Raw genomic sequence first — 26,690 nt, 5'->3', positions numbered from 1 at the left:
AGAATAGAAAGCATGGAAAGAAAATGGTTATTACCCATATTGTTTATTCCATTATATGCATACAAGTACCTCAATTTCCCACAGCCTGAATTAGAGAGGCAGGTTATATTATGCAATTTGGACCAGAGGATGCAAGTGCTGAATTTACTCAGTCAATGTTTGGATGCCACAATTATTCACTTCCAGTTTTTAATTTATTTAGGATGTGCATAAAAAGTTGCAAGGCGTTTAATGCACCTTTGCATAGGCTTAGCTGCACCCTCTGCAAATTCACCAGCCTAGCACTTCAATACAATCAGCCCACTTTCAGCTCATCAATGCAGTTTGAGCAGCAGCAAAGGTCTGTGAATTGCAACGCCTGCCACCGCCACTCCATTCCAGGCTTTGTGGGAAAATATTTTTTGCCTTTTACTCACCCATGATATTCAGGAAAGTTGCTACATTTTCATATTAATTGCATCTTAAATATACTGTAGGACTTTATCTTGCACACAAGTATAAGCACCCTCCTAAGGCCATGACTCCATGACTACTGTTAATGTCAAAAGCAATCCCTTGCTCACAAATCAAAAATTGTTTAATATTGTTACCAATGAGATTTTCAGAATAACAATTAAAAAAATACTATTGTCTTCCTTCACCCTATCTTAATGATGGGCTGAACTGTCAGCTACCAATTATACACCTTAGGCGTGGTAGAGTTGAAATCTGCCACATCTGATCTAACGAATGGTCTCGACCTGAAACGCCACCCTTTCCTTCTCTCCAGAGATGCTGCCTGTCCCGCAGTTACTCCAGCATTTTGTGTCTATCTTCAGTGTAAACCAGCATCTGCAGTTCCTTCCTACAAATCTGATTGTGTGTTTAGGGAGGAACTGCAGATGCTGGTTTACACCGAAGATAGACACAAAAAGCTGGAGTAACTGTGGGACAGGCAGCATCTCTGGAGAAAAGGAACAGACGTTTCGGGTCGAGACCCTTCTTCAGACTGAGATTCAGGGGAGAGGGATTGACTGTTCCATTGCATGATTCTAAAGACTCCGGCAGCAGAATAGCAACTCCTGGGAGAGGGCACAAATGCATTTCACATCCAGTGCTTAAAGTTGCACCAGGGGCGACCAGTGTGGCTAGATATTTCCAAGTAACCTTTGGGGTGGCCAAAAATTTAATTCACTTCAAGTTAAAACTGTTTCTTTATACTTCTTTAATACTCAAAATAACATGTCAATTTAAGTCTCTTTAACATCTCCGTGTTCATTCTAAAGGAGAGTTGACTATTACTTACTAATTCCCCCCTGCCCCAGGATTCTCCCTCTCCTTGGCTTAAGTTCAGGAAGTACGCAAGCATTTAAAGAATATACAGAAACAGTAAAGTGCATTAATTACCAAATGTCACACAGTTTCTCTTCAAAAATCCCTATCAAGCACAGCAACAATTGATGCCAGGAGACACCAAGATGATACACAAATGATGCTCTTGGTTCTTGATTAGTACGGGTGTCACGGGTTATGGGGAGAAGGCAGGAGAATCGGGTTGAGGGGGAAAGATAGATCAGCCATGATTGAATGGTGGCGTAGACTTGAAGGGCCGAATGGCTCCTAGAACTTATGCTCCTAGAACTTATGAACGTACAAATGGCCACTTCATCATGATGTTTCTAATGATATACCAAAGACACTGCGCCAATCTAATAATAGTTATCTAAAAGGGTGCACACTTTATTCGGAAATAAGGCAATTGGTGACAAGAAACATATGCAGTTTCTATTTGAAACACCAATGTGCAGCACAGCATTTATTTTAAGAAATCAGAATCAATGCTATTGAAATCTGAACCCTTTAACTGCTTAGGATTTATAACAACATATTAAAATACCAGGAAAAAGTAAATATATTCTGCAAATCTAAATATTGCATTTTCATAAATCACACTAAGAAAAACAGGGAAATAATATTTTATAGCATTCTCTGAGCAAGCTAAAGGAAATTAAAAAAATTATAATTTTGGTGCAGAAGGAGGCTGTTACAGTGCTCAAAGTGTTCAGGCTGGGAATCAGTGGCCGCCCAAATTCTGTGGAATTTAAATAACTGCAGCAAGCATATAACAGGGATGTCACATGTTCAGCATGACAAATACATGAAATGCTTGAAAATTAAAATGGGCACAGAATGTCCATCTTACTTTTGTTGAAAATCCACGTTTCTCAAAAAAATCAGATTTTAACATTTTGGAATTATACGAAACGTTTCCCCCCCAAAAAAATATTTAAATTCCAATACCTTCAAACAGATGTGTTTGAAACACCACAGATCCTGATTTAAGTGCACAAAACATTACCAATTCAACATTTGCACTTGTCGAGGTGTCTGAATAGAGCAATAATTAACACTCATTTGAGAGCTTTAACCACGATTAAAGGAAATCGGTAAAGATGTACTGAAATGCAAGATCAATATGATATTGTGACATTCCTGTTAGTCTGTAGGATCTAGCACCACAGCCCAATGAATCCATGCGATTCAGCAAGGTGTCATTTTTAAGATAGTTGGGAAAATATTGGAGATTAGGAACAAGTTTATTTTAGTGTTATTTAGCAGAATATACATTTTAAAGAGAATCAGAAGCAGCATGGAATGGAGCAACAACCAATGTTCCAGTGTCCATTCAAAATGCTGTGCCGTCTAAAGAGTGCTAATTTTGGGAATCAGTCAGTGAGGAAAGGATTGGCCATCCAAAACAAAGCTACTTAGCAGCGGTGAATATTTAAGGAACTGAAAGCGGTAGGGAATGGGATACAAAGCTGTATTTTCAGTACCTGTTCTGCTTTGCTGCCTTCTTTATCAGTAAGAGGTCGTTCTCGCACTGTTGCAGTTCTTTGGCTGCCAGCGCAGATGGCTGTCAGTCTCCAGAGCAGCCAAATACAGCTGTGGCATTGCAAGAGAGAGAAATAGAGTGCAGCCTCAAAAGAGAAATCCACTGCAAGCAAGGGAAGAACAATCCCACAAAATACCCAGCGGGCACTCCCGGGACAGGATAACGGAACAAAGGAGCAATCGGGAGGAACACAGCTTATAAAAATCTTCTTATATATTCACACAGAGGTCAACAAGAAAAAAAAACACCAAATAAAATCCACAAGGTGTAAAGGACCTTATTTTCTCAAAGTACAATTTTTACCTCAAATACAATTAACCCTTTGAGGACTGTAGAATTATGCACCATTGCCCAAATCACTTTCACATTTACAGGTACTTGCAGTTTTATGCAACTCAAAAATCGTACATATGCCCACAATTTATGTTATCTTTGTTTTTCAAGAATGTGATTTTTGAAAAAAAGTGAAAAATAGGTTTGAGGTCATAAGGACCTAGTCCCAAAAAAATACCACCGATGTTTTAATAAAAATGGTTAAGCATTATTTTTGATTACGAACATGTTTAAAGTACCACTAATTTTTTCCAACAATTGTAACATTAAAATAATGTTTGGACACACACACACACACCCATCACCTCTTTCTTTATTTACATCCGTTTGTAGATTATTACAGGTCTCCTAGTCCACTAAATGTTCGCTATTTCTAGTGATGCAAATCTTTTGTTGTTCTGGCTTATTATTATATTTTAACTCGCTTGCTCCCAAATATTGTTTCATAATACGTACCAATCTTCCTTTTTTCGGTGCACGAACCATTCTACTGCACTAAATACTTTTTTTGAATACCCCGACTGTTCTTAAGTCTTTTCATTCGCAATTTCAAGCACCAATTTCATTTCTCATCCTTTTGAATTTTCTTTGATGCCCATTGTACAACTTTAAGGCCTCGCTATCTTCCCTCTCAAACCAAATACAAAATGTGTTTACATTCTGGTCACTGTTTGCAAGACTATCATTTATCATCAGATTTCCAAGCAGTTCTAGCTGTGCACTTGTTTTCAAACCAATCCTCTTTAATAAGAAATGCTCCAAAACAAGCTAAAGAAACCTGTAGTCAATTTATATTACCACAAACTGTTTAAGCTTCTAAATAAAAAGTGTATAAAATTGATACTATCTTTAAAAGCTGTGAAAAATAAAAGCATAGAAATTAGTAGGGGAAATATTGAGAGCAACAGTGACAAAAGTCTGACAAATAAGAAATGAGCAGGTTAATTGGAGAACACGTTACAATATATTTTAAAGTATTACAATATTACTTCAGTATTTTCTGTCAGGCTGCCCTGTTATAAAATACAAATCTTTATGCAGCATTTTGTTGATAAATACAAAGAAATTGGTTTAACGGTCAACTTTCACTTACAAGAAGTCTGTTTTTGAAGGGAATGAATAAGAAATACTGATATCCATTATTTGGGCACAATTTCTCATAATATTTATTATGACATTTGAAATTTCAATCCTTTAAGACATTAATTCTGCACCTTAAAAACATCTGGGACAATAATCTTCCAATACCATATGTATATTAAGACTGATAAAATCTTATTTGAAACTTGATTTTTAAAAATCACAATGATTTTACTCTGGACATTTAAATATGAATTACTTAACCGGTGCAAGATACTACACTGTACTCAAAGGATTAAGTTGAACCTACGTGAATATCGTTAACATACAACCGACACAGCATATAAAATAATCTGCATTAAACTGGGCGAGATAAAACACCACTTACCAGCATACACTAGACCCTCTCTATAAAGCTGTCTCTGAAGTCACACAAAAAGCTCGCTATAATGACGAGTGTGTTGTAGACTGCCTTTTATATGGTTCCCCTATAGAAAGGGAGCCATAAGGAATATGCGTTATGTGAGGTTGCAGCATACCAGACAAAGTTATAGCAAGGGCCTAGTGCAGTTACTTTCTTTTATCCTACTACGCTTACAACTACGAGGTAAATTTTTGATGAATGGTGCTGTTTTTGATTTGTGCTGTTCCGATATAGAAAATCTGTTCAGCATGAAAAGCTTTCATCAGGAAGTACTGCCAATTCTATTGCACCATACTCTTCAAAAATCCATATGGTATATATTCATTTTGCAGTGTAAGCATATTACACAATCAAAAACTGATCGCATTAGCTTTCAAATTACAAGTTCTTTCTTCGATTGAACTCAATGGCATTGCATTGTTTAATTCATAATTATTTATAGCTTTGAAATAGTCAACATTGACTTAAAACAATTTTTACTATACAAAAACTACTCAAACTAAATACTTACAGAAGGAGGTGGTGATTCTCTGCCAATCAGAGGTGTGTTCTCACATCGTGGATTCTGATAAGTTGTGTTCTGGCTCCTGTTTAATTACAAGGAGAGGAAAAAAATAGTAGTTGCATTCTGCTTTGCTAAAGAAACAAGTAATCTCCATGTCATGAGCAGAATGATTGTAAAGAGACAAAATGCTAGAGTAACTGAGGAGGCAGCAACTGTGAAGGGGATGGATGGGCGATGTTTCAGGTCGGGAATCTAGATGTTAAACAGAATATAGGATTTTAATATGCAACACCTTTACTTAGTTTAGTTTAGAGTTAGATCGTGGAAACAGGCTCTTTGGCCCACCAAGTCCAAGCCAACCAGCGATCCATTCACTAATGCCATCCTACTAGGGACAATTTGCAATCTTTGCCGTAGCTAATTAACCTACAAACCTATCAATTTGTACTTTTATGGAAAAATTTGAAATGATAATTAAGGTTTAAAAGCAATAATTGTGAGTACAGTACTGTTTCTGACTCTCTTTATACAATGAATGCTAGAGTGGCTAAAATTTTACATATTTGAAAAAGCTTGGAAGCTTTTGAGAAAAATCTCTTTTTTCGATTAATTGTGGAAGGAATTTGAAATTTAAGCATATGGTGGGGTGCAATTTCAAACCAGCCTGGTTATAACATATGTAAAACCACATGGGGACACAAAACACTCCCGTCGCCTTTCAAAACTATTTAAGATGCTTTACTTCTGCATTTCAGGAGCATGAACTGTGCAGTTTTAGCCTTAAATTCTCAAGGAGAATGTGATTCGTTTATTGATACAGCGTGGAAACAGGCCCTTCGGCCCATCGACCCCTGCGCTATCCTACACACGAGGGACAATTTACATTAGTCAATGTAAACCTGGATGACTTGAGTGCAGGAGGAAACCGGAGCACCCAGAGAAATCCTTTGCAGTCACAGGGAGAACATACAAACTCCATACAGATGCCACCTGTAGCCGGGATCGAAACGGGGTCTCTGGCACTGTAAGGCAGCAACTGTACTCCTGCGCCACTTGGCTGTCCTAGTTCTCTAAATGTTACATAACACTAGCACTGGGAATTCACATCACAACGCATCCATTTAAAATGGGCGTAAGAAAACTTGATTTGTTTGAAGCATTTAAACTTAAGCACATTGATTACAACTTGAAGGGCCCATGACAACCAACCTACTCAAGAGGCTATCTTTGTTAAATCAGTAGACAGTAAATACAAATTCTGCCCAGGTGGCCAAATGGGTCCCCATCACAGCCTGACTGTAAAAGAAAATAACTTGATGTACATTATTATTGATTATGCCAGATGCATGCAATAAAGTAATCTAATTTAAGGTTTTTTAAATCTTCTGGACTTGAGCCTTTAAATATTTGTTTAATTTAAAGCAGATGATCAAATAAATAGAAGAATGGTTGCTTACATGTATTCTGTGACAGGGGCATTGCTGACTGTATGTGTTGCAGCAGGGATACTGGTCTCACTACCGAAACTGCTCCCACAGCTGTAGAGACTGGGCATGTGAACTCTGTACAGATTGTCGTGGTGTTGGCGGCTTCCTTGAGGGTTCACAATATCATCATCTCCATCGTCATCGACATGACTCCTTCAAGAATGGAGAAAAGCAAAGATCATCAGAATCAAGCATGGAATTCTTACTTAAACTAACAGATGATTTTATTGAAGGTAGACACAAAATGCTAGAGTGATAGTGGGTCTGGCAGCATCTCAGCAGAGAAAGAATGGGTGACGTTTCGGCTCGAGGTCCTTCTTCAGACTGATTTTATTGTATAATTCCAAGTTATAAGGATCAGGGAAGTGAAATTAAACACAAGAATTAGAACAGCATTGAAGATAAAACAGGCTTGGGCAGCCACGTAGTTTAGTTATGATTCTTGCCCTTATATTAAATTTTTGTTTTTGTTTTTGCTGTGACCTGCAAAGACCTACTACACGTGCAATATCTTATATTTTCATTTCCGGTTCACAGGAAATGTCTATATTTTTACAGCTCAGAATTAGGTTGAGATTAGAGCAAAACAAAAAGCTGGAAGTTTTACAGAATTTTTAGGATCCCAAGCATGCATAAGAAGCAGTACCAAAGTTCAAGTCGTTTGCAGATTCCTCCCAAAAAAAAGTGAAAAAGGATACCCTGCGCTACACTTGGGACAAAATAACGTGTAGGAAGGAAACACAGATGCTTGTTTAAACCAAAGATAGACACAAAACGCTGGAGTAACTCAGCGGGGCAGGCAGCATCTCCGGAGAGAACGAATGGGTGATGTTTCGGGTCGAGACACTTCTTCAGTCTGAGTTACTCCAGCTTTTTGTGTCTATCTTCGGACAAAATAACATGGACATTTCATAATATGTCCAACTCTCACTAACTTTGAAATTAATGCAAAATCACCTATAATATATAAATTGGTTAATCCTCATAAAATTTATTGGATAATGCTCACTCTCAAGGGTTTCAAATTGACTAGAGATCGCAATGCAACCCATGAAAGGATTCACCAACAGAGGGCACAATAACGCTGTCACTGCTATGGGAATACATTTTCTATGTTAGTGCAGTGATAAAACTGTTTTGGTGTTGAGGGTCTGGTATGGAATCTTGGAGAGCAAATTGAACTGTTTCTAGTAATTTGCCTAAATTTAGGATTTATTTAGTCTTGAAACCATTCTAAAAAACCTTATAAAAATCTTTAGAACTACAGATTTTAAACGGAATAAAGCTACCACTCTCCCTTATGGATAGATTAGTACTCTACAATACAATACATCTTTATTGTCATTGTACAGGGATACGAGATTGGGAATGCACCTCCCATACGATGCAATAATTTAATTAGCTAGTCAGTATTAATTTAAACAACCCAATGAAACAAATTGTAACAGTTTTAAAACAGAATAAAGTGCAAGTAGATCTGTGCCGGATCACTGTGCGATGTGACCATCCGGCTCAGCAGGACCGGTTCATAGCATTGTCCACCATTGGTAACCAAGACACAATGCATCCAGGTGGTGACCTTTAACATTGGAATAAGTGGCTTGGCAGCACCATCACTGATCCTAGCTATACAAAAGGGCTAGAGACAGTCTTGAGATGAACGACAGTCTCATCTGTTTACTTACTACAGATATTTATACCCATGCCGATTAGCAGGAATGACTATCACAATCCTTTTGTAGATATAATACGGTCTTGATTATGAAAGCAATCTTAACAATCCTGCATGGCATTTTCTGCACAGACAAATTAAAAGTAGGAGGTCAGTCACTTGGCCTCTGAAACTGGTTTCACCATTCCACACAATTGTGACTGATCTGATCGTAACCCCGTCTCATTCTCATCTACCTGTAGTAATCTTTCACTCCTTTGCTTAACAAGACTCTATCTAATTCTGCCTTAAAACACTCCAGGATTCTGCTTCCATTCCTCTGAGCTAGAGACTTCCAAAGATTCATGTCCCTCAGGATAGGATTTATCTTAACACTATCTTATATGGGAAACCTGTTATTTTAAACAATAACACCAAGTTCCAGATTATTCCACAAGATGAAACATCTTCTGCAGATTTATCCTGTCAAGACGCCTCAGGATCTTGTAGGTTTGAATCAAGTCCCTTCTATTTAATATGAATTTGAGCTTGTTCGTGTTCCATTGGTTGGTTGTCTGTAATCAGGAGAGGACTACAGAGATACTTCTATATCCTGCCCTAAAAATATCAGCATATAAAAATGTTAACTATATAAAAATATAGCATCAAGCTGAAAAGAATGTGTGCAAAATTGAAATGCATAATAATGTTAATACCTCTTGCTCTGCTTCCATGTGTGAGGAACACTGCAGACAATCGAACTCAACATCAGTGCAGTTACGAAGGAGAATAAAACCAAATAAATTAGACCCTCCACGCCATCATAGCACAGTCCTGTCAGAGCCTGCACATAATCCTGCGGGAAAGAACAGAGAAATATTAACTAGAAATCCTTGCCTGGGATTGACGCTCCAACGCGGCCTGCGGACTTAACATCAAGGAGCTCACAGCCTCGGGTTGAGACCGGTCGGGAGCTCCAAGCTGCACGAGGTTCGACTGGTCCCGACCCAGGGTAGGTCGCCGGCGTGGGGTAACCCCTCCCTCCCCCCGATGTAGGAGCTTGATTGCCCCGACGAGGAAGGCCCACCGCTGGCTATGGGAGTCAAGATTGTCCCGTCAACGGAAGGTTAGAGGCCCTCGACCGCGGGAGAACAAAGAAGGGAGAGATTGAACTTTTTTTTCGCATTCCATCACAGTGAGGAATGTGGAGGAGTCACTGTGGTGGATGTTGATGTTAAAATGTATTTTGTGTCCTGTTGCTTTTTATTATTATGACTGTATGGCAAATTAAGTTCCTCATATGTTGCAAAACATACTTGGCTAATAAAGTGTTATTGTGATTGTGAAATACAAGACTGGAAACCAAGAGAGTGAAGAGAGCCAAGAGTGTTTCATTGTTCTGTTGTCGGTACATATGACAATGAAACTCTTACTTGCTGCAGGATAACAGGCCAGTAAATGCAATACACACAGATGAATTGCAAACAATCAATAATGCAATAAATTAATAACTGTAATACTAGACGATCATAATAATGCACCAGCCAGAGTTCCAACTCCTCTCCTGTCAAGTAGTAGTTGCTGCCAAGTATCGATGGAAATTCTGGCAGAGGATTCATGCTGGTCCATTGCACTGCCCAATAGCAATTCAATAATTATTGCACTTTATACGGCTATGAATAAAATTGCTGGCTAAATAGTCAGCAACATGATTGTCGTAGAACTTCAAATTCAGTGAATGCATAGTTAAAACTCTAAATGGAAAGTTTTTTAATACATTGCTGCTCCTTACATACTCACCATGTGAAGACTGCGACAATCAACCAGAGCAGTCAACTGCTGCAGGGTGGTCTCTGTAGAGTTCAATACTATTTGAGTCCGATCCAGATATTCCTGTTAATACATGTAGATAGTGATCACTTTATGGGACATTATTCATAGTATATTTAAAGCACTCATGAATCTCCTTTTACGAACAGGGAGTGTTTATTGAAACTGGTGAGAGGTTGACAGGACTATGCCTAGCACAACTGTAATAATTACAGATGTCCAGACTACCTCAAACCACAAAACCAACAAGTAATATTTCAAAAGTTGTAATAGTCTAAGTCCACTAGATCCAGATGTACTTGGAGCACATCAATTACCAGCATATAAGTCCACTCTGTTATTTAACTTGATTGCAGTTTGTTCAATATATATTCACGACCTACAAGATGCCAAATCTCATCCAGGATTTGAAAAAATTGTCATATGGTGTTTGGTTTGCAAATACATTTCTATTTTACTTGCATGGATAACGAAGCCAAAAAAAATGTGAGCACACAAAATAATTCAAAGCTTGAAAGTTATTTAATTTAAATAAAAACACTCTGGTCTATGAGCTTCTCTTTTTCAAAAAAAATCTTGATTAATGAGAGAATGATTTGCACTGAGATAAGAAAGCTTAACAAAATGAAGATTTTAAGAGTTAATTAATTCTGGTCTATCACTCCTCCATGCTCCATCCCTTTCAGCCTACACACCCCCCTCTTTCTATGTACTCTCCTTCCATTTAAAAAAATCATGACTAATTCTGTAAGCTTGAGCTTTTCAAATGATGTGGCAGATCTACTCATTGTTTCTGCCGTCAGCCTTGCCCAGGGCATGGGTCCTTGCTGGGACGTCTGCAGTCAGCACACAGTTGAAACTAGGAACATTGCATTGCAGGTCTCTTGCTATAAATTGCCAGTTGCAGGGTCAGAACATGACTAGCCCATTCTGATATTTTAACTTACTTGCCGTTTGTTCACTGTACACAATGTAATGAGATGCCAATCTTACCAAAGATCAGCTGGGCAAGTGGGCTGAGGAATAGCAAATGATGTTTAATTCATGCAAGTGTGAGGTGTTGCATTTTGAGAAGTCAGACCAGGGCGGAACCGTCACAGTGATTGGTAAGGTCCTGGGGAGTGTTATAGAGCATTGGGATCCGGGAGTACAAGTACATAGTTCCCTGAAAATAACAGTGCAGATAGATAGAGTGGTGACAGCAGTTTTTGGCATGATGTGCATAAATGGTAAGATATTATGTTACATTTGTAGAAGACATTGGTGTGGCTGCACTTGAAGTATTGTGTTTAGTTTTGGTCAACCGGCAATAGAAAATATGTCATTGTTGGAAAGAACGCAGAGAAGATTTACAAGGATGTTGGCAGAATTCGAGGACCTGAGCTATAAACAGAGGTCGGGCAGACTAGGACTTTATTTCTCGTAACACAGGAGGCTGAGGGGTTATCTTACAGGGATGCATGAAATCATGAAGGGAACAGATACATTGTCTTTTTCCCAGGTTTAAGGTGAGAAGGAAAAATATTAATAGGAGGGGCAACTTTCACAGTGTTTGTCTGTGTCCGTTTCACAGAGTATATATGGAATGAATTGCCAAAGGAAGTAGATGAGTCAGGTACAATAACAATATTCAAAACACATTTGGACGGACACATGGATGGGGAAGGTTTGCAGGGTTATGGGGCAAATGGATCTAGCTTAGATGGGGCATCTCAGTCAAGCATGGATGCATTGGACAGTAGGGGCTGATTCCGTGCAGTATGACACGAAGATTCCACAGTGGCTTTAAAAGCTGGTGGGACCAAAGCATTCAAATACACTTGGGTTCTGTTTAATAAGTTAAACATTATTAGATTAAAATAAATCAAATTGCAATCAAAAAGTCTACATAATATAAACAATTGCAGCATTTAGACTACCCTAATCAAATCAAGAAAACTCCTTATATGTGCTAATCCTACGCCCTGCCGCTAATGTATTTCAATGGTCCACTTGTACCAGGATAATGCTGTGAGAATCAGTAGACATATTTCCCAGCTCAAGGGGCTGTGAAGGCTGCACTGCTCTGCAACAGCCAGTTTCAGCTTTATGTGCAGGCAGATCTTGGTGGAAGTGTCCCAATGCATTTAAAGAAAAACCCAACTCCTTTCTTGTTCCTTTGTCAACTAATTTTAACGTGCTTTCTCTAGTTATGATGCAAGAGTGAAACGTTGTTCTTCATGTTCTCTCTGAAAATATAAATGGCTTTGTTAAATCTTCCCCATACGTTTCTATGCTCCCTCTGCAACTGAACTCCCTCAATCATGCTCAACACTCTCTCCAAAACTGTAAGAACAATCCAAAAGTGTGGTCCCAAAATTAGACAAAATGCTTTAGTAGAGGCTAACTAACATTAGCAAACCTTTAATAGTTTACATACTTTTCTATTTTATTATTTATGAACCGATTGATTAAATTCTTTAAACAATTTTAACAACTTATCCGAACACTCTGGGGGACTGTTGTAGAACAGTACAAGCAGTACAAGGATATTTTGCTTGGGTAGTTTACACCCCAGCGGTATGAACATTGACTTCTCTAACTCCAGAGAGCCCTTGCTTTCTCTCTCCATTCCCTCCCCTTTCACAGTTCTCCCACTGGTCTTGCTGTCTGACTAATTCTATTTTTGTCCCGCCCCTTCCCCGACATCAGTCTGAAAAAGGGTCTCAACCTGAAACGTCACCCATTCCTTCTCTCCAGAGATGCTGCCTGGCCCGCTGAGTCACTCCAGCATTTTGTGTCTACCTTCAAGCAGTATAAGGACATAGCTCCCTAAAAGTGATGACACAGTTAGACAAGATGGTGAAAAAGTTCACATGACATGCTTGCCTTCATCGGTCAGAGCTTTGCGTACAAGAGTTATAATGTCATTTACAGCAGTTTCGGTCATTGGTGAGACTGTGTCAAGGATAATGTGTGCAGTTCTGATCTCCATGCTATAGGAAGGATATGATTAAGCTAGGATGGGTGCAGAAAAGATTCACAAGGATGTTGTCAGGACTGGAGGGCTTGAATTACATGGAGAGACAAGATAGGCTACGACTGTTCTCACTGGAGCTATGGAGGCTGAAACTTTAGAAGTTTACAAAATTATGAGAGGCATAGATAAGATGAATTGCCACAATCTCTTTCCCAAGGTAGGAGTCTTAAACTAAAGGGCATAGGTTTAAGATGAGAGGGGAAAGATTTAAAAGGAACCTGAGCACGTAGTGTGTATATGAATGAGATGCAGAGGAAGTGGTTGAGTCAGGTACAATGACAACATTTAAAAGGCATGTTCATGCAAAAGAAATGTTTAGAGGGATATGGGCGAAATATAGACAAATGGAACCAGCTCAGGTTAGCATCTTGATCAGCATGATCAAGTTGAGCCACGGGTCCTGACTCTGACCGTCAAAACTTAAGAAACAGCACAGTTCCAGCAACTCAGCCACCTTTCAAAATTACACCATTTATATCACCTAACCACAACTTTTTTTCTCCAAATACACCATTTATACACTTGCTAAATTGCATTTATATACAGGCCCTTCAGTCCATCAGGTCTAAGCTGTGTCCCCTTTACCCAAGTCTTGGTCATCAAATGCATCAAAGAAATACAATTCTGAATCATTGGTCCAGATGCATCAATTTGAATTATATTGTAGTATCTGCAGAATTTAAATTCAAGTAACTAATTAAATCTGGAATTCGAGAAATGCTGATTCCAATAATATAAAACTTCAATGGAATCAGTTTTGTCCACCAATGTCCTACAGCAAAGGAAATCTACCATGCTTATGCAATCTCTCCCATGCTCGACTCCAGAATCATCAACACCATTGATCTTAACTACCTCCTCAGTACAGGCGGAGTTAGGGATTGATATTAATTCCTGGTATTGCCTGCAAGATCATTATTATGTGAATGAATAAATTAATTGGGGAAAATTTAAGATAATTAACAAAAGAACCAGAGGCAAACAGTTATATTATTGCAATCAGGGTTGCTGTGCCTGAAGAGGTAGGTGGAGTAAATTCAACAACTTTCAAAATGTAACATTAAAAAGGGAAATAAATATTAGAATTACTGGAAGAAAAAATAGCACAACAGTCAGGCTAATTGAACGTCTCTTTTACAGAGAAAGTATGGACATAACAGGCAGTAAAGACTACTGGGAAAAATAATTTAAAGTTGCAATGCATTTGTGAACCAGGTAATATTCCTTATATTGCTCAATTTGTAGAGATTATAGAAAAGATGCATTCAACTCCAGATAAAAGGGATCATAAATGATAAGTATCTGAATAACCCTGATAAACATTATCCAATTCACAAAAAGGGATTTTTTCTTATGGCATGATTTTCTTCATCATCATTCAATCAGCACAGAAAGTTACAGTTTCTACTTTGGTTTACTGTGAATTGTAAAGACTCAAAAGATTCTTTGGAAACTAGATAAATCAAATGAAAAGTATGTACATAAAAAAATCTATTCCTTTCCTCCAGATGATAATACTTACGCGAGAAGAAGGGAACTCTGGAACAGCTGACTTTAGAAGTTCAGAGACTTGATCCTGCATCTCCACCAGAGCTTTATGGCTGCTGGAGAGTTTCTGAAGGGGTTAGAAGAAATAAAAGTGTTATTATTTGCATCTTATACATCTAAGCGTATTTAACTGCACCATCTTCTTGCACAGTAGAGCATCGTCAGTCTTTTTCCCAGGTATGAAATGTCAAATACTAGAGGTGGTGGGTGAGGGGGGGAAGGAGAAGGCTTAAAGCAGTTTAAGGAGGCAAGTGTTTCACTCTCCATTTTATGGCACTTTCGCATGTCACCGCAGGAGGTGCAACACCAGTCCTTTCCCCTTCTCCTCCTACCATCCTGGGAACCAAACAGTTCATCGAGGTGAAGTAGTGATTCACTTGCAGTTCTTCCAATAATTCCATGTCTACAATGTCAGCTCCTATACACTAGAGAAACCATATGCAAGTTAGGTGATTTCTTTGTGCCTATCTCCATTGAGACCGCAGGAAAGATCTTGTGATTCTGATGGCTCCTTTAACTTGCCATCCCACTTAGTTAAGTTTAGTTTAGAGATACAGTGTGGAATCAGGCCCTTCGGCCCACCGAGTCCACACTGACCAGCGATTCCCACAAACCAACACTATCCTACACACACTAAGAACAAATTACAATTTTACTAAGCCAATTAACTTATAAACCTGTACGTCTTTGGAGTGGGGAGGAAACCAGAGCACCCGGGGAAAATCCACGCAGGTCACAGGGGGGAACATACAAATTCCATACAGACAGCATCCAGTCAGGATCGAACTTGGGTCTGACGCTGTAAGGCAGCAACTCTATCCCCGCGCCACTGTGCCGTCCCTTCACTTGGACTTTCCCGTTTACGTTCTTCTACGTTGTTACAAGGTCTATCGAGCATCTCATCTTCCATCAAGGCACATTGAGCCTCCCAGTGACAATATTGAATTCTCCAATTTTAGGTTCTGTACTTGGTTCCAAGCTAGATATTTGGCCTGTAATCAATCTTGGCTCAGGTTTTCTTGTTCTACTAATTTAGTCTGGCCTGCTGAGAATGCCCCACAGCCTTGCCATTACAATTCATCACAGAGAAAAAATACTTTAAAATGTCCTTGTAAATGCACCCATTAACCCATCTGGATTCACTCAGTACTTTGGTGTCTTATTTCTGTAAACCAGCATCTGCAGTTCCTTGTTTTGACATTTCTCTAATTCTTGACTTGCTGAGTGTTTCCAGCATTCTCTATTTTTATTAGTGAAACATTTGTTCACCCAAGTTTCTAAATATTATAACCTTCACACCAGCCCTCATAGTCAGCTTGTTCTCATTATTAAATAGTCAAAGCACTCAGCAACTTTTAATAGTTTATTTTGTTGTCGCATATAATAGTCATGTTGATATCTCGTACTTGACTAAGTTGATGCCTTGAGATTTTTTTTATTCTCTACTTTGATTTGGTTTACAAATTCTCTGCAAAATACACATTAAAGGAAGGGTCTGCAAAACTAAAACTTCTTTAGCTTTGTTACCCAAGTAAAAGCCTTCTAAGTATGAGGAACCGTGTATAGCTGTGCCTGACAGGTTATTTTACATTGCTGACCTTTATGTGCAAGAAGTATTTTAGCTCCCCACTGACTCGCGAATTTGGTTTTAAAACAAGTTTCCAAGTCATACATATATATAGAACATATTATCAAGAGCACTGTAACTTAGTGCCAGGGTAGACATAGACCTGAGCAACATAACTTCACTGTTTTTCCTCACAGCAGTGAGAAAACTAATGCACTGGGGTGAAGCCAGAAATTTTGCATTGGCTTGAGAATTTTAACCGTTATAATATGTCTCTGGATGTATAAATGGGATACACAGGACAAATCCAAATCCAAATCTAGAGCACTGGGATCAAGAAGGGATAACAATCTACTTTTATCTGTATATTTCCTTCTGAGAGGCATAAAGAATGTCTATACACAAAAATAAATTAGATTGATGTATTGCACACAAACACCAACTCACATGCTGAAAAGGATTTGGGTATCCAATGTTGCATACCAGGTAATAATTTAAAGCATCTGCAAGGGAAAAAAAGAAAAATTATAAACTATTGATAATATTTTGAACAGATTTGAAGAATGTTATTTAATTATTGATAAATGTGTTGAACAGATTTAAAGAATTGTCATGTCACTTAAATTATATATGGAACAAGCAAGATACAAGGATACCGAGCCGAGCTATGTCAGCCTTTCAATTTATCAATAAAAAACGTAAATCTACTTTCAAAAACGTAACTCAGTTTTTGATTAGTACAGGTGTCAGAAGTATGGGAAGAAGGCAGAGGAACGGGGTTAGGAGAGATAGATCAGCCGATTGAATGGCGGAATAGACTTGATGGGTCGAATGGCCTAATTCCACTCCTATCACTTATGACCAGTTCAACAGTACTTGAGTGGGTGATGTAACACCAAGTTTCAATCCTAGGATTAATGACGTAATAAATTATATTAAAAAAGAACACGTTTTCGTTTAAGTATGAAAAATCTGACGCCTCCTCTCTGTGGCAAACTAAAGCTAAATTTACCCACAGTTAAATGCAATGTTAGCATTGTTGAAAAAAAAATTATTGGATGCATAAAATTAAACCAAATTTATCCTCAGGTCTTCCTTGCAAAACAATTGTTGTGATTTTTAATAATTATAATAATGTTCACTAGCACTTTACCAGATTGAAAAATTGAAAGTTTAGCTTTACTGTTCAACATGCATTGAAGCCTTGAACCCAAAGCTAAAGTATAAATATTAACCTAAAAGATTTTGGCACGTAATATGACATATCCATTTATTTTATATCTGATTTCCAACATTTGCAGTTTTTGGTTCAAACACCTTCATGGGATTATCTCCCGGCATATAGATCAGATCCCATGAACATGAACCTTTCCATAGCAATTCTTCACAAAATAATACATATTAATTACATTTTATTACGCAGTATTTTTTTTTAAATGATTAATATTAAACAATTCTAATCCCAATTTCCTTCTTGCTCCAATGCTGAATAATTTCAAGAAAAATCGGCATGATATCCTATCTTCAACCAAATAAATTGGCTTTTTATATTTTCATTGGCAAATGCAACTGATAGCCTCGAAATATCTATAAATTTTCTTCAGCACGACCTTCCTTTGTCATGAATGATGGGTTCTAGAAAAACTGTGACATGACACGAAAACGTGACATGTTACGTGTAATGTTTGGGGCATTATCTGTTTAAATTTTAAGCTTTAGGTTTTCAGTGGAGACATTGATAATGCTGAATGATGCGTGCGTAGTAATTAAAAAACAAGATTATCAAACCTACATTTATTGTTCGCATGTTATTTTTAAACAAAATACAGTTCTCTCAAAAATGGTTTCCATTGTTCACACTTTCCAATTATTCTGAGAGAAAAAAAACCATAAAACCAATTTGTACTTGCTGTCATGGCCCAAGACTCAGTTACCTACATAATCATTTCTGACAGAAGTACCATATTGGCAATGACATTTCAGACTCATTTAGGACAGGTATTTAATAATTTATCATTACACATTATAAATCTCTCGTTTGATGATAATTTCAATGCTCTCTCAGGTGGTAAGGAATGCATGTAGGTGGGTAATCAAGAAATAATTAGTTAAGGACGTTGGTGGAGACTGTTTCTTGAACATTAATAGTCCTCATGGCATAACAATGTCTGGATTTAATATTGCACACATTTTTGAACTTAGTTCAACCAATTCTCTTAGGTTATTTCATATCAACTAACAAATCACCTACAAACATTTTTCTCATGCCTCTTCCTACTTTGAACTGTCTGTTAGCAACACCGCCCAACGCAGTTATTTGTTTAGGAAGGATTCGTTTTCACGTTTACACTAATGCAGCGAAGCTGTATCTCACAAACTATTCCAAACAAGATTAGCAGAAACATGTTCCATACAAATTGTGAGAAAACCTCAGTCCTCATCTTCTGTACATCAGAGTTTCAGACATTAATTGTGTGGCATCACTAAAGCCACCTAAAAATAGACACAAAATGCTGGAGTAACTCAGCGGGTCAGGCAGCATCTCTGGAGAAAATGGATAGGTGACGTTTCGGGTCAGGACTGATTGTTTCATTTTTTTTTCCATTTTATTGACACCAAGATAAATCTGAAAATTTCCTTCAAATTAAAACAAGTCAGTTATTTTAACTATGGTGTATGGCACTAATATTTGGTACCACATTATGATGAGACGAAGATAAGGTTTCCCTATTGAGTAACAGATTCTGTACGAATCAGTATCCAGGTGCATAAGGTGGTACTAGGATAGAATATAGAAACAAGGAACAGCAGTTGCTGGTTTACAAAAAAAATCACAAAAGTGCTGGAGTAACTCAGTGGGACAGGCAGCATCACTGGAGAGTATGGATAGGTGACATTTCATGTTGGGACCCTTCAGACTGATTGTGGGGGAGGGGGGAGAGGAGGTGGGGAAAAGAAAGCTAGAAGGAGGGGCACGACAGAGCGTGGTAGGTGAACACAGGCCTTTCAAAGGCAGATGGTTGGGGAAAGGCCAGAGATGGAAAAAAAAGGTGGGAGAAAAATTGATTGAAGAGTGGCGAATTGCAATGCCAGACGCTGGATAAAGCAGCGTGTTATTTAAATCACAGCAGGATATCATTTCCTAGCTTCTGCCCACAAGGGAAGGCATCCAGTATAATTAAAAATTGAAGACGAAGTTGGACAGACCAATTACCCAGGGGCTCCTCTTTCCAATGAATCACAAAGACCGTCAGATCCATCAGCGAAACCACATTAGACTATGGTTATCAGCCAAGTTAAAGGGCTGCATGCATTCCACAGCATATATCCAAGATTATCAGGTAGAGGGAAAAAACAATGTCTTACGATTCATTTCTGTAGACCTCAGAATACCACACAGTCTAAGAATTTATTTTGCTGTTCCTTCCTACACACTAAGAATTTATTACACTGGTCAGTATTTATATTTGCAGTGAGATCAGTATATCGTGAATATTATCTTTATATTTTGTTTATTTAGGTAAGATTAATATTCAAATTATTATTTATGTTACATGGATGGTCAAATGAAGAAAATATTACAGGTAGACACAAAATGCTGGAGTAACTCAGCGGGACGGGCAGCATCTCTGGAGAGAAGGAACGAGTGATGTTTCGGGTCGAGACCCTTCATTAAGACCTTATAATCCATCATTAAGACCTTATAATCCCATTAACATCCCCCTTTAACTTACACTAACCCTTTATTAACTTGCACTAACTCTTATCACTCAGATCTTCCATTCCTAAGCAGCCCCTCGGTTTCATCTCCAACTTCTGTAGGTCTGATCTTGCTCAAATTCCATTAAAACCTCTTACAGTTCCAGATATCAACATGAAATATTCCCATTCAATCACCGCAGATTCTGCTTACCTACTGACTATTCCCTGCAATTTCCAATTTTATTTTATCCTCTCATTGCAGAATGCATTGTTGGAAATAAATTAATCCAGTGAGATACAATCAGTTTTTATCTCGAAATGTGTAGGAAGTAACTGCAGATGGTGGTTTACACTGAACATAGGCACAAAATGCTGGAGTAACTCAGCAGAACAAGCAGCTTCGCTCCAGAGATGCCGCCTGTCCCGCTGAGTTACTCCAGCATTTTGTGTCTATCTTCAGTGTAAACTGGCATCCGCGGTTCCTTCCTACACATTTCGAGATACAATCAGAGTTCAGGATTTCAATCACGACTATAGATGATCACGACTACAATGATACTTCCTTAAAGCAAAAAAATGTATTGCTTAAAGAGTTGTGTGAATGAGAAGAGCAAGATAGACACAAAATGCTGGAGTAACTCAGTCACCCAAGACTTCTGAAGAAGGATCTCGACCTGAAACGTCACCCATTCTTTCTCTCCAGAGATGTTGCCTTTTCCACAGAGTTACTCCAGCATTTTGTGTCTAACTTCGGTGTAAACCAGCATCTACAGTTCCTTCCTACACATTTTGTCGACTTAAGAGTAATCCTACTTTGCATTTTATTTCCCTTAGTCCTACAGTTTACTGTTTCCCAAATGTTCATCACCTCTGTTGATTCTTTTGCCATCAACCTACTGTTTGGTGGAAAGGTTACAGCAGCCAATTAATCAACCAGCACCCAAGGCGACAATTAAACCGGAGGCGACTATGCTATGAGGCAGCAGCGCTAACTGGTGTGCAATCCATCACCATCAGTTGCAGTGACATTTCTCATGGCAGTTACTGAGTTTCATTTGTTTTTAAGTCGGTATTATTTTTATGTGGCAAATTACTAGAAGTACAAATTGGTAAAAGCAAGATGAGATCAAGGCATCCAGGGCCTTGAAGAAAAATAGGGCTAATGGGGAAGCCTGACTGCAGGTGCTGTCTGTACGGAGTTTGCACATTCTCCCCAGTGACCGTGTGGGTTTTCTCCGGGAGCTCTGGTTTCCTCCCACATCCCAAAGACATGCAGGGTAGGTTAATTGGCTTCTGTAAATTGTCCCCAGGATGTAGGATAGAGCTAGTGTACGGGTGATTGTTGGTCGGTGTGGACTCGGAGGGCCGAAGGGCCTGTTTCCACGTTTTATCTCTAAACTAAACTAAACATTATACGTTAATTGTGCAGATGAACCTGTTGGGAGCAGAGAATCGGAAATAATCAAAGTGGGAAAGGTCATCAGAGATGTCACAGATACAAGTCATTCAATTGAGATTGATTGCTGAAAGGAAAACATGCAGTAATTATGTAATTTTGGATAACGAGACACAACCTCGAGTTTTAACAAGGTCCTATTTCCTTGGTTAGGTTCCATTTTGCTCCAGATTCAAGGTAGGGAAATTCAAAGACAAGTTGACCAAGTCTAATCTTCAGAGGAAAGTTTGTTCTTAATTGGTGATCTTAAGAGGGTTGTAATTAACTTCAGAAACAGTCTTGTATTTCAAGACATAAATGTTCCAGGTACTTCAAAAAGTACAAGTGAATGTCAGCCTTCAAATGAAAGCTGACATTTACAAATAAACTTCAAAGTATTTTTTTAACTTGTAAATGAGCCAAGATGTCAGAAATATGTCAGTAATTTTATTTATTTATATGGTAAAATATTTTTTCTCATCAATAATGCATATCACCATCAGTTCAGAATTCTCAAATGGATAAATTAGAGGAACATTATCCTTTTAGAAAGAAAATAAATCTTGCTCAAGCAGAACAGAATGAACACCCTGAAATCTGTTAAACCTTTTAAGAGACTGATCTAAAAAGCAGCAAATCCACTTGATAAGGTGGCGTAGCAGTAGAGTTGCTGCCTTACAGCACTTGCATCGCCGGACCCGGCTTTGATCCAGCACTTCCGGCTTCGATCCTGACTACGGGTGCTGTCTGTACGGAATTTGTATGTTCTCCCCGTGACCACATGGGTTTTCCCCGAGATCTTCGGTTTCCTCCCACACTCCAAAGATGTACAGGTTTGTAGGTTCATTGGCTTGGTGCAAGTGCAAATTGTCCCTAGTGTGTGTAGGATAGTGTACGGGGTGATCGCTGTTAAGTGCGGACTCGATGGGCCAAAGGGCCTGTTTCCACGCTCTATCTCTAAACTAAACTAAATTAATCAAGGTATTTTTCCATTTAACATGAGGAATGTTTAAATATAGCTATTTTGGAATCAATTTCTCACAGACTTTAGATTAAATACCAGCAGTCAGCTAAGTACACAAAAAGAGTCGTTTACGTTTCATTGACAATAAATTCAGAGGAATTTCTTACTTGAGTTCTATTCGAAGGCAACATACCTTTTGCAATAAGGCCAAGTTTGTGCACCATTTTGGAAACGTATACATCAGGAGATACACAGAAATCACTTGAACCCTGTTCAAGAAATGAAAATGTCAAATCAATAACATAGAAATCCAAAATAAATGGAAACTGGAAGAGCAGCTTTAAAAATATTAACCTATCTTTTGTTATTTACTGCAGTTAGGGCCACATGCATAAATGACTGCATTGGCTTTACATGGGATATAAGAACCTCCAATCATAAACATATAGCAACATTGTCGTAAAGGGGTCATAATGTGCTCAAAGTCAATAGAAATTAGTGTCAGCATCGTTTCAATAAGCTATTCAGTGACTTCTTACTTTATTGTATAAATAAATTATATTAGATATCTTCTGGTAACATGTTAAACCGTCTTACCCAACCACCAAAAATACTTAAATAGCAGAAATCCTCTCTTCCCCTTCAACATAGAATTTTGAAATAAAATCATTTTAATTACACTATTTTCTGTTCTTTCATGAGCATTATAGGACAGGTTTAAATGGATATGGACCAAACGCAGGCAGGTGGGACTGGTGTAGATGGGACGTGTTGGTCAGTGTGGACAAGTTGGGCTGAATGGCTCTGTATGACTCCATCTGGTTTAAGACATCCAAGAAGTTGTTCATTCAGTCTTAAATGGGGAGACGGTCAAGCATGGGATCAGGGGAGTCTGCAAGGATAGGCAAGGGGTGCAAGGTGTTGGGAAAGTGAGAGGTGCGGTGACTGAGAGTACACGAGGGAAGGTGGAAGGATTAGAATTAGGATGGTGCAATAGTCAGCCAACGTCAAAAAGAATTTCTTAAGAAAGGAAATCTAAGAACACCGAATGCTGTAAATGTTTGTGAATTGTTGGATGGCACGTCAAAATGTTTCCCGATTCGTCAGTCCTCATGCATGATTAAAGTACGTCACACCTGGAGCCTGAAAAAATATACACTTAATTCTCAATATCCACTGACGTGCAATCCATGGATTCACACTCTTGGAGTCAGTTACGTGTTGCAGGGAGCATTGATAAATATTGTGCAGTCATCCAGAGCCCTCTCTGTCTGTACATTAGGGGAACGTCCCCGAGGACTCCCAGGAAACACAACCATTTTACCATCCAGCTTCCCTCTAATTAGGGTGGGACCTAATTACATGGAGCAGGAGCAGAGCTAAGCTCCGAGTCACAGGTGCAACACCCACCATTGATTCAGATTCAGACAAAGCAACAGCTCCAAACTTAAAAGAACAATGGCAATTTGTCATAGTTACGAGGTACGAATCGGGCCCATGGGACTCGGTCCTCCCATTTGGAGATTGGAGGATGAAGTTGTTGTAGAGAAAAGAACCATCTTTCCACAACTACCAAAGCATATTTAAACCTTATGGAGCTGTGATTTGGGAATAAAGGGAGGTCACTCAAGTTGTTAGTTTTAACTAGGAAGAGCCTTAGTGTATCAGCCAATTTTGTTATTGGCAGGAAACTCCTGCTCCTATGCCTCATGGAAATACGGGAGTGAGCATAAATTTCTGAATTAGGAACTTGCCTGTTTCTATTTCCAAAATAGAAATATGATAGGCATATGGAGTCCATGATGACTTAGCAATTGATTATGTGGTAGAATACTGCTTGTCCCATTCCCTGGCTTTCAACTGCAACCTTTGAAACACTGACAGCAGATATTGAAGAAACTTTGAGGCTTTCAAGACCGAAGGTGAAAGGAGGTTCAGTATGAGAGAGGGCCTTCATCTGCAGAGCTTGGTGTTTACGTACAGAGGGGCAAAATGCTGCTCCAGCTTGTAGAATCATGGAAAGCTCGTACCAATAATCTGCTGAATTTTAGGTGGTTTAACGCCAACAATGCCAGGGCAAGAATGAAGAAAATGTTTTACACAAACTAAACGACTTAAACATAGCATTGAAAAATCATTAGTGCCTATTTCCACTTGTACATAGTTTAGATGATTCTTTCCCCATACTGCAGTTTGATTGTTTTATTCTTTTTGTGGGAAGGAAATATTTTTTTACAAATCAGACTCAATATACTACACCTGCCATTGGAAGCCTAAACTGACTGGGTTTTCTTCTACAGACTGAAGATCAAGCTGGACATGAAGCCTATTCAATTTTACTGATCTGTTCAGCTTATCTAGTAATAATTCAAAAAACTTGTCTTGCAACTTTTGAACAACATCAAGATGATGGCATTTAATTTTGTCATCAACAGTTCTCTCATTCTCATCCAATCTTCAAAATATAACTCAGACGCAACCTCTCAATATTCAATGCCAATGTTTTGCAATTCAGTTCCATTGACTGTATCATTCTGAAGCATGCAAATTATTACCAGCTGGATCTGTCAGCCGTAGAACAACCATCCAGCATTTTGTAAAGTATCTCTTGTTCACTTATCAGATTTCATTTCTAGATAGCCTAAACATCAATGCACATATTCCACTTAATGTTCCCTTTAAACGTTTAAGATTATGGAGTTGAGAAAATTAGATTTTATTTTTAAGCAGTATGTTCTCACAAATTAAATATCTTAAATCTGTGCATCAAATCCAATTGGTATCACCAATATCAGATAAACAAAAGGAACAAAGGTTTGCATGTTGTTTAGGAGCCTACAGGGAATGCAACTAGAGTCAAACACACAGAGAATTGGCAAACTCTGGCCACATACTTGAACCACCCTTCCCTTTTTTCTTGTTTGACATTGTTTCTATTTATTTTTGTTAACTCTTGAGATTATTTTAACAATTGTACCACTAAAATTAATATGTCATGTTTAATCAAAGTACTTCAGAGTAGATTTATTTTTTTAAATGGCATTGAGCCATGAAGAAATATTAGGACAGATGACCAAAACAAAAAAAGAGGCAGTTTTTAAGGAGCAGCTTAAAAGGAAAATTAAGGCAGACAGAGTTCTGAATTCTAGAGCTTAGGGTCTCAGCAAATGAAGGCAAGGAAATTAATAGTGGAACAATTTAGTATGGGGGTGAGCATTTAAGTTAAGGGAGCATTAAGTTAAGGGTGAGCATTTAGTTAAGAGAGCATTGATATCTCAGACAGTTATAGGGCTGGAGGTTACAAAGAATTAAAATAAAATAGATGAAAATGTGGCCTAGCCAGGAGTTGATGTGGGTCAGCGAACAGAGTGGAGGCTGACTGGGATAATGTAAACTAGCCAATGTAAGCTAGCCATTTCTGGACATCAAGTTTATGAAGGAGCTGATAATATCTTGGAAACACCCCAAAAAACAGCCTTAACAGGTTAATTTGTGTAACTAAATCACAGGACTGCATTCTCAAGGTAGAATATTGTTTGGTGATACAGACAAGCAGTTGATATGGAACCTATAAATTCCATCCACACATCAGCCCGACAACAGAATAGTATTTCATTAATCTTTTAAATAATTCTACTCTCCACTGCCACATTTTTACATTCTTTATTACAGCGCTTCTTATTACCACATCAGGACTTGCAGATTTTCACTTTCCTTTTTATGCTCTCTCACTTTAGTATTTTAGGTTACACGTATGCCTGATGGACAAATTATAACAAAGCTCTGTTATATTAATTCATCAACAAAGCATTTTGAATAAATCTCAGAGTAATCTTGTTCATGATAATAATAAATTGACCAAGAGGCAAAATTGTTTGCAATGATTGGATTGCAATCTCAAATCCTAAACTTTGTAGATGGACCCTTTAGATATTGTGACCAAATCAAACCAGTATTTTGTATTGTAAATTACAGATTTAAACAAAATTCGTTTATATTATACATTTAAGTGAGTTCAAGGCAAAAATTGTTCAGCAAATTGACCTTTGGCTACTTTCACGTGGACTTCCCAACAGTAATACTTGGAAAGGAAATGAAATTCTACACATGTTCACATCATTCACTTTGCACATTATATACTACACGAGTAATGTTCTCATCTTTTCCTACATAATGTGAGAAAAGAATGTTGCTGCTGAGCCAAAATATACTGGGCTCAGGGGTCCTGATATCCTGTGCACGTCCCACCCAATATTATGCAACCATGGCT

General features: G+C 38.3%; 1 protein-coding gene across 3 annotated transcripts in view; it reads right to left on the bottom strand.

The window, feature by feature from the left end:
- The window catches only part of LOC144603894 (protein tweety homolog 3-like), a 114,157-nt gene that overhangs the window by 8,358 nt on the left and 79,109 nt on the right, over window positions 1-26,690 (bottom strand). The window contains exons 7-14 of one of the 3 annotated variants that reach the window (XM_078417688.1): window positions 22,614-22,689; window positions 16,767-16,822; window positions 14,727-14,819; window positions 10,156-10,248; window positions 9,072-9,211; window positions 6,675-6,857; window positions 5,224-5,299; window positions 2,817-2,925 (exon numbers count right to left, since the gene is read on the bottom strand). In XM_078417688.1, coding sequence (XP_078273814.1) covers window positions 2,842-2,925; window positions 5,224-5,299; window positions 6,675-6,857; window positions 9,072-9,211; window positions 10,156-10,248; window positions 14,727-14,819; window positions 16,767-16,822; window positions 22,614-22,689 — 801 coding nt within the window. In that variant the 3' untranslated portion in view covers window positions 2,817-2,841. Of the gene's footprint in view, window positions 1-2,816; window positions 2,926-4,676; window positions 4,777-5,223; window positions 5,300-6,674; window positions 6,858-9,071; window positions 9,212-10,155; window positions 10,249-14,726; window positions 14,820-16,766; window positions 16,823-22,613; window positions 22,690-26,690 lie in introns of all 3 variants that reach the window. The other 2 variants (XM_078417690.1, XM_078417689.1) reach the window with 2 other exon arrangements.

This window comes from Rhinoraja longicauda, chromosome 21 (assembly GCF_053455715.1).
Source record: "Rhinoraja longicauda isolate Sanriku21f chromosome 21, sRhiLon1.1, whole genome shotgun sequence".
Taxonomy (NCBI): Eukaryota; Metazoa; Chordata; class Chondrichthyes; order Rajiformes; family Arhynchobatidae; genus Rhinoraja; species Rhinoraja longicauda.
Note: the sequence above shows the minus strand (reverse complement) of the source record. Positions and strands in the feature narration are given on the sequence as shown.